We start from the raw sequence: 14,048 nt of genomic DNA, 5'->3' as shown, positions 1-14,048 counted from the left end.
GAGTGGGCGAAAATTCTGGGAGCCGTGAAGAATGTTTGGAAGTTGAGAACACTATCTCGGAAAGCAAAAATGGGTATGTTTGAAGGAATAGTGGTTCCAACAATGTTGTAAGGTTGCGAGGCGTGGGCTATGGATAGAGTTGTGCGCAGGAGGGTGGATGTGCTGGAAATGAGATGTTTGAGGACAGTATGTGGTGTGAGGTTGTTTGATCGGGTAAGTAATGTAAGGGTAAGAGAGATGTGTGGATATAAAAAGAGTGTGGTTGAGAGAGCAGAAGAGGGTGTTTTGAAATGGTTTGGTCACATGGAGAGAATGAGTGAGGAAAGATTGACCAAGAGGATATATGTGTCAGAGGTGGAGGGAACGAGGAGAAGTGGGAGACCAAATTGGAGGTGGAAAGATGGAGTGAAAAAGATTTTGTGTGATCAGGGCCTGAACATGCAGGAGGGTGAAAGGCATGCAAGGAATAGAGTGAATTGGAACGATGTAGTATACCGGGGTCAACGTGCTGTCAATGGATTGAACCAGGGCATGTGAAGCGTCTGGGGTAAACCATGGAAAGTTCTGTGGGGCCTGGATGTGGAAAGGGAGCTGTGGTTTTGGTGCATTATTACATGACAGGTCGAGACTGAGTGTGAACGAATGTGGCCTTTGTTGACTTTTCCTAGCGCTACCTCACACGCACGAGGGGGGAGGGGTTTGTTATTCCATCTGTGGCGAGGTGAATAAATAAAGGCAGACAGTATGAATTATGTACATGTGTATATATGTATATGTCTGTGTGTATATATATATGTATACATTGAGATGTATAGGTATGTATATTTGTGTGTGTGGATGTGTATGTATATACATGTGTATGTGGGTGGGTTGGGCCATTCTTTCGTCTGTTTCCTTGCGCTACCTCGCTAACGTGGGAGACAGCGACAAAGCAAAATAGAATAAATAAATAAATAAATAAAATAAATATATATATATATATATATATATATATATATATATATATATATATATATATATATATATATATATATATATATATATATTACCCTCTTCTGCTCTCTCAACCACACTTTTTTTTTTTACCACACATCTCTCTTACCCTGTTATTACTTACTTGATCAAGCCACCTCACACCACATATTGTCCCCAAACATCTCATTTCCAGCACATCCACCCTCCTCCGCACAACTCTATCCATAGCCCATGCCTCACAACCACATAACATTGTTGGAACCAAGGAATGAGAAGTCAGAGACCAAATTGGAGGTGGAAAGATGGAGTGAAAAAGATTTTGAGTGATTGGGGCCTGAACATGCAGGAGGGTGAAAGGCATGCAAGGAATAGAGTGAATTGGAACGATGTGGTATACCGGGGTTGACGTGCTGTCAATGGATTGAACCAGGGCATGTGAAGCGTCTGGGGTAAACCATGGAAAGTTCTGTGGGGCCTGGATGTGGAAAGGGAGCTGTGGTTTCGGTGCATTATTACATGACAGCTAGAGACTGAGTGTGAATGAATGTGGTCTTTGTTGTGTATTCCTAGTGCTACCTCATGCACATGAGAAGGGGGGGGGTGTTATTTCATGTGTGGCGGGGTGGCGATGGGAATGAATAAAGATAGACAGTATGAATTATGTATATGTGTATATATGTAAATGTCTGTGTGTGTATATATAGGTATACGTTGAGATATATGGGTATGTATATTTGCATGTGTGGACGTGTATGTATATACATGTGTATGGGGGTGGGTAGGGCCTTTTCTTTCGTCTGTTTCCTTGCACTACCTCGCAAACGCGGGAGACAGCGACAAAGCAAAATAAATAAAATAAATAACGTTGAGATGTATAGGTATTTATATTTGCGTGTGTGGACCTGTATGTATATACATGTGTATGTGGGTGGGTTGGGCTATTCTTTCGTCTGTTTCCTTGTGCTACCTCGCTAACGTGGGAAAGAGCAACAAAGCAAAATAAATAAATAAATATATGTATATGTTGAAACGTATAGATATGTATATGTGCGTGTGTGGACCTGTATGTATATACATGTGTGTGTGGGTGGGTTGGGCCATTATTTCGTCTGTTTCCTTGCGCTACCTCGCTAAACACAGGAGACAACGACAAAGTATAATAAATATAAGAAAAAATTAAGTTTGAATGGAGAAAAACTGGAAGAAGTGAAGTGTTTTAGATATCTGGGAGTGCAATTAGAAGTGTATGGAACCATGGATATGAAAGTGAGTCACAGGGTGGGGGAGGGGGCGAAGGTTTTAGGAGCGTTGAAGAATGCGTGGAAGGCAAGAATGTTATCTCGGAGAGCAAAAATGGGTATCTTTGAAGGAATAGCGGTTCCAATAATGTTATATGGTTTTGATGCATGGGCTTTAGATAAGGTTGTGTGGAGGAGGATGGATGCGTTATAAATGAAATGTTTGAGGACAGAATGTGGTGTGAGGTGGTTTGATCGTGTAGGTAATGAAAGGGTAAGAGGGATGTGTAGTAATATCAAGTGTGGTTGAGAGAGCAGAAGAGAGTGTATTGAAATGGATTGGTCATGTGGAGAGAATGAGTGAGGAAAGATTGATAAAGAGGATATATATATCAAAGGTGGAAGGAACGAGAAGTGGGAGACCAAAATTTAGGTGGAAGGATGGAGTGAAAAAGATTTTGAGAGATTGGGGCCTGAACATATAGGAGGGTGAAAGGCATGCAAGGAATAGATTGAATTGGAACAATGTGGTTTACCATGTCGATGTGCTGTCAGTGGATTGAACCAGGGCATGTGAAGCATCTTGGATAAACCATAGAAAGTTTTGTGGGGCCTGGATGTGGAAAGGGAGCTGTGATTTCGGTGCATTACACATGACAGGTAGAGACTGAGTGTGAACAAATGTGGCCTCTGTTGTCTTTTCCTAGTGCTACCTCATGCACAAGTGGGGGGAGAGGGTTGCTGTTTCATGTGTCTCAGGGTGGCGATGGGAATGGAGAAAGGCAGCAAGTATGAATATGTACTTGTGTATGTAGGTATATGTCTGTGTATGTATATGTATGCATATGTTGAAATGTATAGGTATGTATAGGTGCTTGTGCAGGCATTTATGTATATACATGTGTATGTGGGTGGGTAACTTGTTTAATTGTTTTTGATAAAAAAAAATGGTCTTAATATCTACTAATGCTTACATTTATTCTTTTTAACTGCAGTTGGTGAGAGCACTGGGGATAGAGCCCATTGCTTCAGTGATATCCGAGGCTTTTGTCACCTTCATGGATGAAAAAGATGGAGGCTCATTGACGGTAAGTCATATCTACTTACTGGCTGGAGTAGCTTCACCACTATGGCTCAGCCCATGTCCCTTGAATGAAAGTCAGGCAGATACAGTGTTGCCCCTACTAGCTGGTGTGCTGGCTGTTGGCATAGGAGATACAGCAGCTTCTGTGGGTGGAACTTACCTTGGACGAACAAGATGGTCAGGAACCAAAAAGACTGTTGAAGGAAGTGTATGTGGAGTGATGGCCCAGACGATAGCAGTGTTATTCTTGGTTGGCATAGGCACAGTGAAAATGTCTGTGGCAGCTTGGAGCCATTTTCTTGTGACAATCTTACTGGTGGCAGTTGTGGAGGCTTTCACAGACCAGGTTGATAATATTGTCTTGCCGCTGCTTCTGTACACCTCTTTAATGCATCTATAGCTGAGCTACAGCATTGATAAATGCAGTTGATTTTCCTCATGATTAACAGAAAGTGTATGGAGTTTTGCAGAAATATGGATACATGGAAGAGTGCATGAGCTACCCTACAGGATTAGTGGAAAATGTTATTGAATTCAGGAGACATACAGAAAATGTAGCTACAAGGATATACAGAATCACACATTGAAGTTCCTCAACCATTGAGCTAAGTTTCATTTTCATTTCTCTTTTTACTGGATTAAAGATTCATTTGCATTCATATATGAACAGAAGTAGTCAGACTGGATAAACAGGCTGTAGCTATTGTTAGCAAATAGTAAACAGGAAAAGTTTTCCAAGATGGGGGTAAACTGTTGACAATAAGCTTTAAGAAAATTGTTGTCACCAATAAGATTGTTAATTTAGTTAATCTGTGTCTTGTTTATCCTCAGATATGAATTATTTGGCTTTGACCTTTTACGACAGATGTGGTTAGTAGATATGCCTATGAGCTGGATAAATCCTTGTTTTGAAGAGATGTAATGCTAAGTTTGAAAATAGATGTGACTGAATTTTGTTTGCAGGATAAAAGCTAAAACAGGTAGTGGTATTTTCTACAGTAATGTGGTGTCCAAGACAAGATACAGGTCGTTGTGACTAGTTTTGATATATCATGTGTTTTGCTTCCTAATTTGTGTAAGTATGGGTATTTAAGGTCTTGTATATGCAGCATTATGATGAGGTGCAATTACTAAATTGTTTTTAGAAATTTTGAAAAATCACATGATAAAACATTAATCACTGTATGTAGACTCTTCATATGAGGGCACACTAAAAATGAAGAAAAAATGGGATATCTATTTTTTTATCTTTTTCATTCTACTTAGTCTAGTACTAACATATGGCAAATTCTAGTTCAAACAAATTCCAAACTCAAGTAGCAGGAAAAGTTTCTTAACCCTTTGACTGTGACTAGGGTGTATACACCCAGGTAATTATATTTACTGCTCATTGAGGCTGAGACATTTTTTTCTTGTAAACTTGTTCACTGTTTCTTGTGTCATGAGGTAGCTTCAAGAACAGACTTAAGAATTGCCTCATGAGCTCACATCCACTCTTTTACTGTCATGTATAAAGCACTGAAACAAGGGCCCCCTATATGTGACAACCCGCAGACTTTGCTGTGGTTTCCTCTGACCACTTTATTTGACCTTGATCAACCTAACTGACTGCTCACAACCCCTTATATACCATATTGCTCCAATTCACTGTATCCTTCTGCATGTTCAGGCATCTTTCAATTCATCCCTCCATCTCCCGTTCAGTCTCCCCTCCCTCCTTATCCCATCCACTTCTGACATGTATATACTTTTAGTCAGTATCTTCTCGTTCATTCTCTCCTTATGTCCAACCTATATCAGCACACCCTCTTCTGCTCTCTTTGTCATACTTTTCCAACTATGCATCACAGTTTTCTCATACCCTGTAATTTCTTAGTTCATCTACCCTTTTCTCTGCATAATATCCTAAAGCATTTCATTTCGAACACATCCATCCTCTTCTGTACTTTTTGATTTGGGGCCCATATTTCATATCCATGCAACACTATTGGGACTACTTTGTAATCAAACATATCATCTTCGCACACACAGACAGTGACCTGTCTTTGCACAGAGTGCATCCAGGACTTTAGGCTCTCAACCTAACATATATATGACATCACCTTCCATAGTTTTATCCATTGCCATGTCCTCCTCCAGATATCTTAAACATTCTGCTTCCTCCAAGTTCTCTGTTCAAACTTACATTCCAACCAAGCTACGTCACTCTCTCAAACAGTATAACCTTCCCACCAAGCTATGTCACTCTCTCAAACAGTATAACCTTCCCACCAAGCTTTGTCACTCTCTCAAACTGTATAACCTTCTCACCAAGCTTTGTCACTCTCTCAAACAGGATAACCTTCCCACCAAGCTATGTCACTCTCTCAAACAGTATAACCTTCCCACCAAGCTATGTCACTCTTTCGAACAGTATAACCTTCCCACCAAGCTATGTCACTCTCTCAAACTGTATAACCCTCCCACCAAGCTTTGTCACTCTCTCAAACTGTATAACCTTCCCACTAAGCTTTGTCACTCTCTCAAACTGTATAACCTTCCCACCAAGCTTTGTCACTCTCTCAAACTGTATAACCTTACTTTTATTTAGATCCTCTCAGTTTTCTCCTTTTAAACACTCCCAAACTTGGTTACCTGCTTCTGCAGTTTCTCATTTGAGTCTGCCACCAGAGCTGTGTCATGAATAGACAGCAACTGACTTGCTTCCCAAGCCCTCTCTACTTCCGACAGAATCCAATCCCACCACTCCCTCCAAGACACTTGTATTTACCTCCTTCTTGACCTCATCCATGGAAAGATTAAATGGCCATGGTGACATCACACAACCTTGCTGCTGAACCACTTACCCTCCCGTCTGCCTTCTTGCACGTGCCTTACTTTCTCGATAAAAACTCCAAACTGCTTCTGGTAGCTTTCCTTTCACATCATACATTTGTAACACCTTCCACAGGCCATCTTTATCACGCCTCTCATATGTTTTCTCAAGATCCATTAATGACACATACAAATCATTCTCTTACTTTTAAGTATTTTTCACACAAATTCTTTAAACAAAAAACCTGATCCACACATTGTTTACCACTCCTGAAGCCATACAACTTACAGAGTTATAACCCTGTAATTCTGATATTCATTTAATCTCCCATGACTTTATATAGTGGTGCTAAACAGGTATTTTACCAGTCCTCTGGTAACTTTAGCCATGCATATAATGAATAAGCTAACTAACCAGTTCATGACAGTCTCCTCCTTTATTGAGAAATTCAGCTAAAATCCCATCCATTCCAGCTGCTTTGCCACCTTTCATTAAATGGAAGGTATTCACCACCTTTTCTCTTTCCACCAATCCACATGCCATGACACTTTCACTTCCCATATATTTAAATCTCAGACATCCCACATGTATCACCCTGCAGTTGAGAGTTGAAGAGGATCGCTGAAATGGTTTGGACATATGGAAAGAATGAATAAGGAGAGGCTGACAAAGATATACTGTATTTGTCAGAAGTGGAGAGAACAACAAGAAGGAAGAGACCAAATTAGAGATGGAATGAAGGAATAAGATTTTGAGTTTATGGAGCCTGGACTTGCAGGAGGATGAAACGCTTCCATGGGATAGAGTGAATTTGAGTGATGTAGTACACAGGGGATGATATGCTGTCAATAGACTGAACCAGAGCATATGAAGCTGCCAGGGAAACCACAGAAAGGTCTGAGGGGCCTAGATGTGTTTCGGGGACTTTTGAGTTTGGTGATGTAGATGTGAGCAGATGAGGCCTTTTGTTTGTCTGATCCTGGAATTACCTCACTAACTTGGGAAACAATGAACAACTATGAAGTATAAACTTATCATTCCTTTAAGATACTCCATCTCCTCATTACATGATTTTGTATTGTACAACTAGTGAGTTATATAGCCATTGGGCCCCAACTCTTGAACATTCTATGCTTTCTTACTTCTTAAATTTTTGTATGCAGTCTGCATTAACCATATTCTCAGTCATCTTACTCCACCACCATATGCAATAATAGTGCTTCTCTGCCTCTCTTTTGCAAGTTTCTTGCTTGAATTCATATTATGTTCTCTAGTTGCTTTATCCCCACATCTGCAATCCAGTTCTACCAACCTTTCCCACAGTTTATCACATGCTTTGGTGATTGTCAAGTTGCACTCCTCTGACCCAGGTTGCTGTCTTTTCTTTCTTCCTCACCCATACATGGACTACTGGCATTCTATCCACAAACATACAATCTCTCCATGTCATACATAACACTTGGCAATACAAAAATTCATTCTTCATAACCCAAGAGGTAAGCACCATGTGTTAGCCCTGCCTTTTGGCCATTTTTTTTTCTTTTTTACAATGGAGGCTCCAGTCACAGAAGAAAGGCCATATCAAGACTGGACCTTAATTGAAAATAAAGTTGATTGTGAAAGGAAAAAAGAACAGACAAGGGAAAGTACTTAAAAATTTTGTTGGAAGTGAAACCCAGTCTTTTACGATATGCCAGGTTTTAGTGTTGGGAAAGACATGAGAAAGTAGAGTTCCAAATCTTTAAGGTGTAGGGAAAGAAACAGTTATCAAAATGGCCCACCCTTGACTTGCCAGCAAACTATCTATCTATCCATATCTCTGACTCCTGTTCTTTTCAGGAACTCCTATCAAGGGGTGGCCACAACAAAAGTCACCACTTATCCCTGTCCTTACATGCCTCCCTCACATATACCATTCCATGCATTCTTCCTCTGTTTCTCTCCCTCCAGTGTTCCTCCACCCTATTCGCCCATGTCATGGGTGGTCTTCCACTCACACCAACCACCTTTAATTGTACTATCATACACTCTTCTTGTAAACTCCCAGTCTTGCATTCTTTCCACATGCCCAAACCACCTTAAGGTATTATGTTTCACCTATTCTACCACTCCACAATTCATTCCCTTTGCATTCCTTGCCATACCACATCTCTCATACACCCCTTCATTTCTTTCTTCATTCCATCTAGTCACACCACAAGCTCTTCTCAAATAACTCATTTTCACAGCCTGGATTCTTGACTTCTGTGCTTCATTCCATGTCCATGTTATGGCTGCAAAGGTCAGGATTGGGAGGACTATGCTGTCCCTTAATCCTCACTTCACTTCTATACTTTCACTTCTATCCTTCATTAATCTATTAAGGAACCCAATGACTTATCTACCTTGTCCTTCTCTCTCCCTTATCTCTCCTTCCATATCCACACTTACCAAGACTGCTCCCAGATACTTAAATTCCCCTCATTTCTTCCAGTCTCTCTCTCTCTCTTCTCTTCTCTTCTCTTCTCTCCTCTCCTCTCCTCTCCTCTCCTCTCCTCTCCTCTCCTCTCTCTCCTCTCCTCTCCTCTCCTCTCCTCTCCTCTCCTCTCCTCTCCTCTCCTCTCTCTCTCTCTCTCTCTCTCTCTCTCTCTCTCTCTCTCTCTCTCTCTCTCTCTCTCTCTCTCTCTCTCTCTCTCTCTCTCTCTCTCTCTCTCTCTCTATATATATATATATATATATATATATATATATCCACAGCACAATTCAGTACACTTTCTTCTTTCGCTCTATATGGTTTTACAAAATCTATACTTTCATTCCATTTCCTTTCAGACACCATTACTTTATGTTTACAAGCAATTACCTTCAATTTCCTCACTCTTGCACACATCATAATACATACAACCTTCTGCAACTCCTCTTCATTCTCCATAACAACACAGTATCATCTGCATATTGGCTTGCCACTAGCCACCAAATCTCACTGCCACACTCCATATCTGCACCCTTTTCCCTTGTTCTGCTTTCATCTCCCTAGTCACTCCAATTATATATATATTAAAATGCCTTAGTTACATCACACTGCCATGCCTCACACCTACATGTATCTCAAAATTTTCACTTGGCTCTTCATCCACTCTTACACATGCATTTACTCCTCTATAGAAGGCTTTTACACCATCCAAAAGTTTTCCCCTATATTCTAACACACAGCAGCAGGTTGCCAAGTATTGTTTTTTCTAGCTAGAAGTGGGGACACTCAAGCAGCCAGTTCTCAGGAGCAAAAACCAAAGTAATACCGATAGAAGAGGGAAAGTGAACCAGTATATTGGTATTAGGACAAGAGGGTCAAGTTTTGAAGTTAGCATAGGAGAGTTTATAAGTCAGACCCCTTGCGACTCTGTCAAGTAAGAATGAAGAGTTAGATCCACCCCAGATGTGAGAGTAGCACTACATACAAGGACAAATCAGTCCTTTGTATATACAATGCAAATGTTCAGAAGAAATTAAATTCTGACATCTAAACAGCACTCTCAGTTTCTTAGAGGCAGACTTGGCTATTTCCATAATGTAGGATGTCCAAGAAAGAGTGGATGTTACAGTAATACCAAGTATGTTCAATGAGTTAAGAGGTGGAATTACAGAACCGTCAAAGGAGAGGTAAGGGTTGTGAGGAGTTTTTGTGTAGAACTGGGCCTTGGAAGCATTAAACTTAACTAGATTTCATTTACTCCACTGAGATATCCTCTGCAAGTCTATTTATTGAAGACGCTGTATCAAGATGAAAGCATTGCAGATTGAGTGAGAAAAAGAGCACAGTTGAAGGATGTGGATGAATTCAGTGTTGAGTTGTCTGTGTGTGAGTGCAATTGTTTATTTGTGGAGGAGAGGAAATCACTGATAAATACAATAAAAAGTGTAGGGGACAGGACAGAACCTTGAGAGACACCACAATTGATGAAGAAAGAAAAAGCTGATCCATCAACAACCATGGAGATAGCTTGGCTGGAGAGGAAATAGGATATGAAGGAGCAAAGTGAGGGTGGTTAGCTAAAAGAGGGGAGCTTAGAGATAAGACCCTGATGTCACACCTTGTCAAAAGTTCTGTTCTTGTTGAGGGCAACAACACAAGACTCCCCAAAAATCTTCAGGGTGATGATTAGACATTCATAAGATAGGAAAGAATATCACCTGTGGATCTCACCTTGTGGAAGCCATACTGGTGATTAAAGAGAAGACTAAGATTTTAAGTGTCTAAGGATATGGGAGCTGAGGAGGGATTCAAAGACTTTTTGGAAATGATAGATGTCAAAGCAATAGGACGATAGTTACATGGATTCAGAAGTTACCATTCTTAGGGATGGGATGTATCAAAGCATGCTTCCAAGAAGATAGAACGGATTTGGATTTTAAACAGACAGTCCAAAAAAAGATTATGGGGAGGGGCATAGGATTAGCAAGATGAGCATCAGGGGGTGAAGGAATGGTAGTCATCCAACATGAAGTTAAAAGAGAAACGGGAACCAAAAAGAGTTGCTTTGTCTATGGGAGAGACAGCTGTTGTACCATCCAAATGGAAAAGTGAAGGAAAGATATTGCCCTTAGCTATAGACCAGAAAGACCAATCACTGGATGTTGAGGAGAGGTTGTTGCACTTCCTTTGAATACAGGAATGCTCTGCCTTACAGATAACATACTTGCAATAGTTACAGGCAGTGATAAAAACTGAATGGGAGTCAGAGGAAGGTGAGTTTTTCCAAGCCCAATATGGCTGATCCCTTGCCAGAATAGCCTCATAACAGGAATGGTTGAACCATGGATTGGAAGAAGAGGTTGTCTTAGAGGAAGAGGGGATAAATGCTTCCATTCCCGCAAGAATATCCTCTGTTATGCGTTTGACAGAGACAGAAACATCACCACATATGAGACAGTAATTTACCCATAGAAAGTCATAAAAGAAGTTATATAAGTTATTCCAATCAGCTTTGTTGGGGTGCCAGTATTTATGTTTAGAAGGGGCTGCTGGAAGGGGAGGTGCCTTTAAATAGAACATTCATGAGAGTGCGATCAGGTGAACCAGTAGGAGGAAAGATTATGTAGTTACAGCAAGATGGACTAGTGGTTAAAATCAGATCCAGAATATTAGGAATGGTCACAGCAGTCAGGAATATGTTTAGGGAGAGAGATAATTTGCTTTAAATCATTAAGAATGAAGAATATGAGGGCTTCAGTCTTTCCACCATCTGTATGAGAGGAATTCAACCATTCGCTATGATGAATGTTGAAATCCCCAAAGTAGAGGATCTCGGCTTGTGGGTGAGGTAAGAGGATGCCACAGTCTCATGGCAGGAGTTCAGTCAAAGAAAGATATAAAACTTGTAGAGTTAGGAGAACATCAAGTGAAACAGAGGAAAAGCGTGGTAGTTGGGAGACAGGCCGTGAACCACATAACATCAGGGTTTGGATACTCAAGGTCTTTGAGGCATGCAAAAGGTGCGTTGATGTTGGAGTAAACAAAAACACCACCTTTGAACTGGAATCATGAATAGACATTATAGTTGGATATGAAAAACGAACAAGTGAGAACATTGGACTACTGTGTCTCAGAGAGAGGTAAGATATTAGGAGAGGTACTAGACGGATGGTGATGAACAGGAGGTTACTAGAAAAACTATGAGTATTGGTATAGTGAATTGAAAAAGCAGAAGGTCTAACAGAGAGGAAAAGGTCATGGGAGGGGCCGACACTACTACTGCCTGAGCCTTCCCTCTCATTGGCTGTAGAGTCAGATGGAAACCCAGAGGTTTTAGCACCCCATGATGTGAAAAACAAGGTTCCATAGATTTGTTGGACTCTTTCATGATTATTCTCAAGAATGTTTGAGTAGACAGGAGTTCACAAGAGTACTTATGTGAAGAAAACAGTTGAGGTTTGAGTAGGTGTGTGGTACTTGTACGAAGATGACAGGACTCTCCCATTTGTCCTGTCTTGATGAGACAGAAAGTAAGACAAGCAATCCTTACATGGAGAGTGTAAGATGGTTCCAGGCACCACTTTAATGCCCCTCAGTCAGAATGGTAGTACCACCCTGGGTGGCTGCTGTCAGCAGCCTACTACCTAATGAGTTGCTCCAAGGGTCAGGGACAGGATATTCCTTGAGTTAGCTGGAGTATTGGAAGGGGCCAATACACTACCACCAGAGCCCTCATTTTTGCTGGTCACAGAGTCACACAAGAGCATGTAGTCAGAAGAGTATACCTTAAATTTGCAGAGGTCATGGAAGAAGCCATTATTCTACTAGTAATAGTAGTTGGTGGGAACATAGGAGCCTCTGAAAACACTGCACTAGATTTACCCTCTGTTAGGGGTGAGGCTGTACAGGCTATGAAGTGAGACTGGAGTTCACCACTTATGGAGAGTCTTTTGCTGTTGCCACCCCCTCCAGATAGTTCCCAAAGGGAACAGGTGCCAAAGATATAGATAGATAGATGCATGTTGAGGGAGGTGAATGCAAGGATCATGGAGAAAGAGGATGGTATGCAGTCTGATGGTGAGTGGGGTGGGCTGAAAGGTAAGTGTTACTATTTGGTGATGTCATAGCACTGGTGGTAGAATGGAGTGAAAAACTGAAGAAGCCGGGTTATAATATGGGAGAGTGTTTGAAAGGAGAAAGTTGAAGTGAGTGTAAATGTGAATAAGAGCAAAGTTATTGCTTTTAATTCTGGAGAGAGACAGATGAGTTAGAGTGTGAGTTTGGATAAGAGGACTTGAAGGAAGTGGAGTGTTTTAGATACTTGGGAGTGGATATGGCAGTGAATGGAATCATGTAAGCTGAAGTGGACCATAGAGATGGTAAGAAGAAAAAGGTTCTGGATGCACTGAGGAGTGTGTGGAAAGAGAGGTCACTGTCTACAAGGGCGTAGATGGATATGTTTGATTGTATTGCTGTTCTGACAGTGTTAAATGAATGCAAGGCTTGGTCACTACATAAACAAGTACTGTAGATCTTGGGTGGATGTATTGGAAAGAAATGTTTAATTAAGAACATTGGTGTCCAGAGGGGTGATTGAATAAAAAATGACAAAGAGAGGATGTGATAGTAAGAGGAGTATGTATGAGACAGCTAGAAATGCTGAAATGGTTTGGACATACAGAGAGGATAAGCCAGGGGAGAGAATGACTAGGATGGTATATATGCCATAAGTGCAGGCTACAAGGGTAATGGGGAAACCAAGGAGGAGCTAGAAGGACGGAGGGAAAGATGCTATGATTGTTCAGGACCTAGGCATGCAGGAGAGCATGAAGCCTACAAGGTAGAGGGTGAAAAGGAACAATTTGGTACACAGGGGTGACATGTTGTCATTAGGCTAAACCAGAGCATAAGAAGTAATCAAAATAAAACCATGGAAAGGTTTATCGATGGGGCAGAGGTTTTGGCAGGTAGGTTTTTAAGTGATACTGACAAGGCAGAGATATTGGTTGATGCTGACACGGGAGAGTTTTTGGCTGGTCGATGAGGCAGAAATTATTGGTAAAGCTGGGGCCAGGTTGATGATAGAGGGCTACAGTGTTGTTGAATCATACATTAACTGGCACTGTGGTTCCAGAAGTGATAGAGGATGTGTGGATCGGGTGTTTGCTTTGAAGAATGTATGTAAGAAATACAGATACATTTGTATATAGCATTTATGGATCTGGAGAAAGCATATGATAGGGTTGACAGAGATGCTTTGTGGAAGGTCTTAAGAGTATATGGTGTGGGAGGTAAGTTACTAAAAGCAGTGAAAAGCTTTTGCCAAGGGTTTTAGTGATGGGCGATTTGAATGGAAAGGTGAGTAATGTGGCAGTTGAAGGTATAATTGGTGTACATGGGGTATTCAGTGTTGTGGAATTTTGTGCTGAAAAAAGACTAGTGATTGGGAATACCTGGTTTAAAAAGAGGGAAATAGATAATTAT

The 14,048-nt window shown here is 40.9% G+C and overlaps 1 protein-coding gene across 11 annotated transcripts in view; it reads left to right on the top strand.

The window, feature by feature from the left end:
• The window catches only part of Dolk (Dolichol kinase), a 68,206-nt gene extending 64,100 nt beyond the window's left edge, over window positions 1-4,106 (top strand). For all 11 annotated transcript variants that reach the window (XM_071691033.1, XM_071691037.1, XM_071691028.1 and 8 more), the window contains one exon: window positions 3,209-4,106. In XM_071691033.1, the coding sequence (XP_071547134.1) occupies window positions 3,209-3,697 (489 nt within the window). In that variant the 3' untranslated portion in view covers window positions 3,698-4,106. The remainder of the gene's footprint in view (window positions 1-3,208) is intronic.
• Window positions 4,107-14,048: the final 9,942 nt, after the last annotated feature.

Source organism: Panulirus ornatus, chromosome 50 (genome assembly GCF_036320965.1).
Source record: "Panulirus ornatus isolate Po-2019 chromosome 50, ASM3632096v1, whole genome shotgun sequence".
Lineage (NCBI taxonomy): Eukaryota > Metazoa > Arthropoda > Malacostraca > Decapoda > Palinuridae > Panulirus > Panulirus ornatus.
Note: the sequence above shows the minus strand (reverse complement) of the source record. Positions and strands in the feature narration are given on the sequence as shown.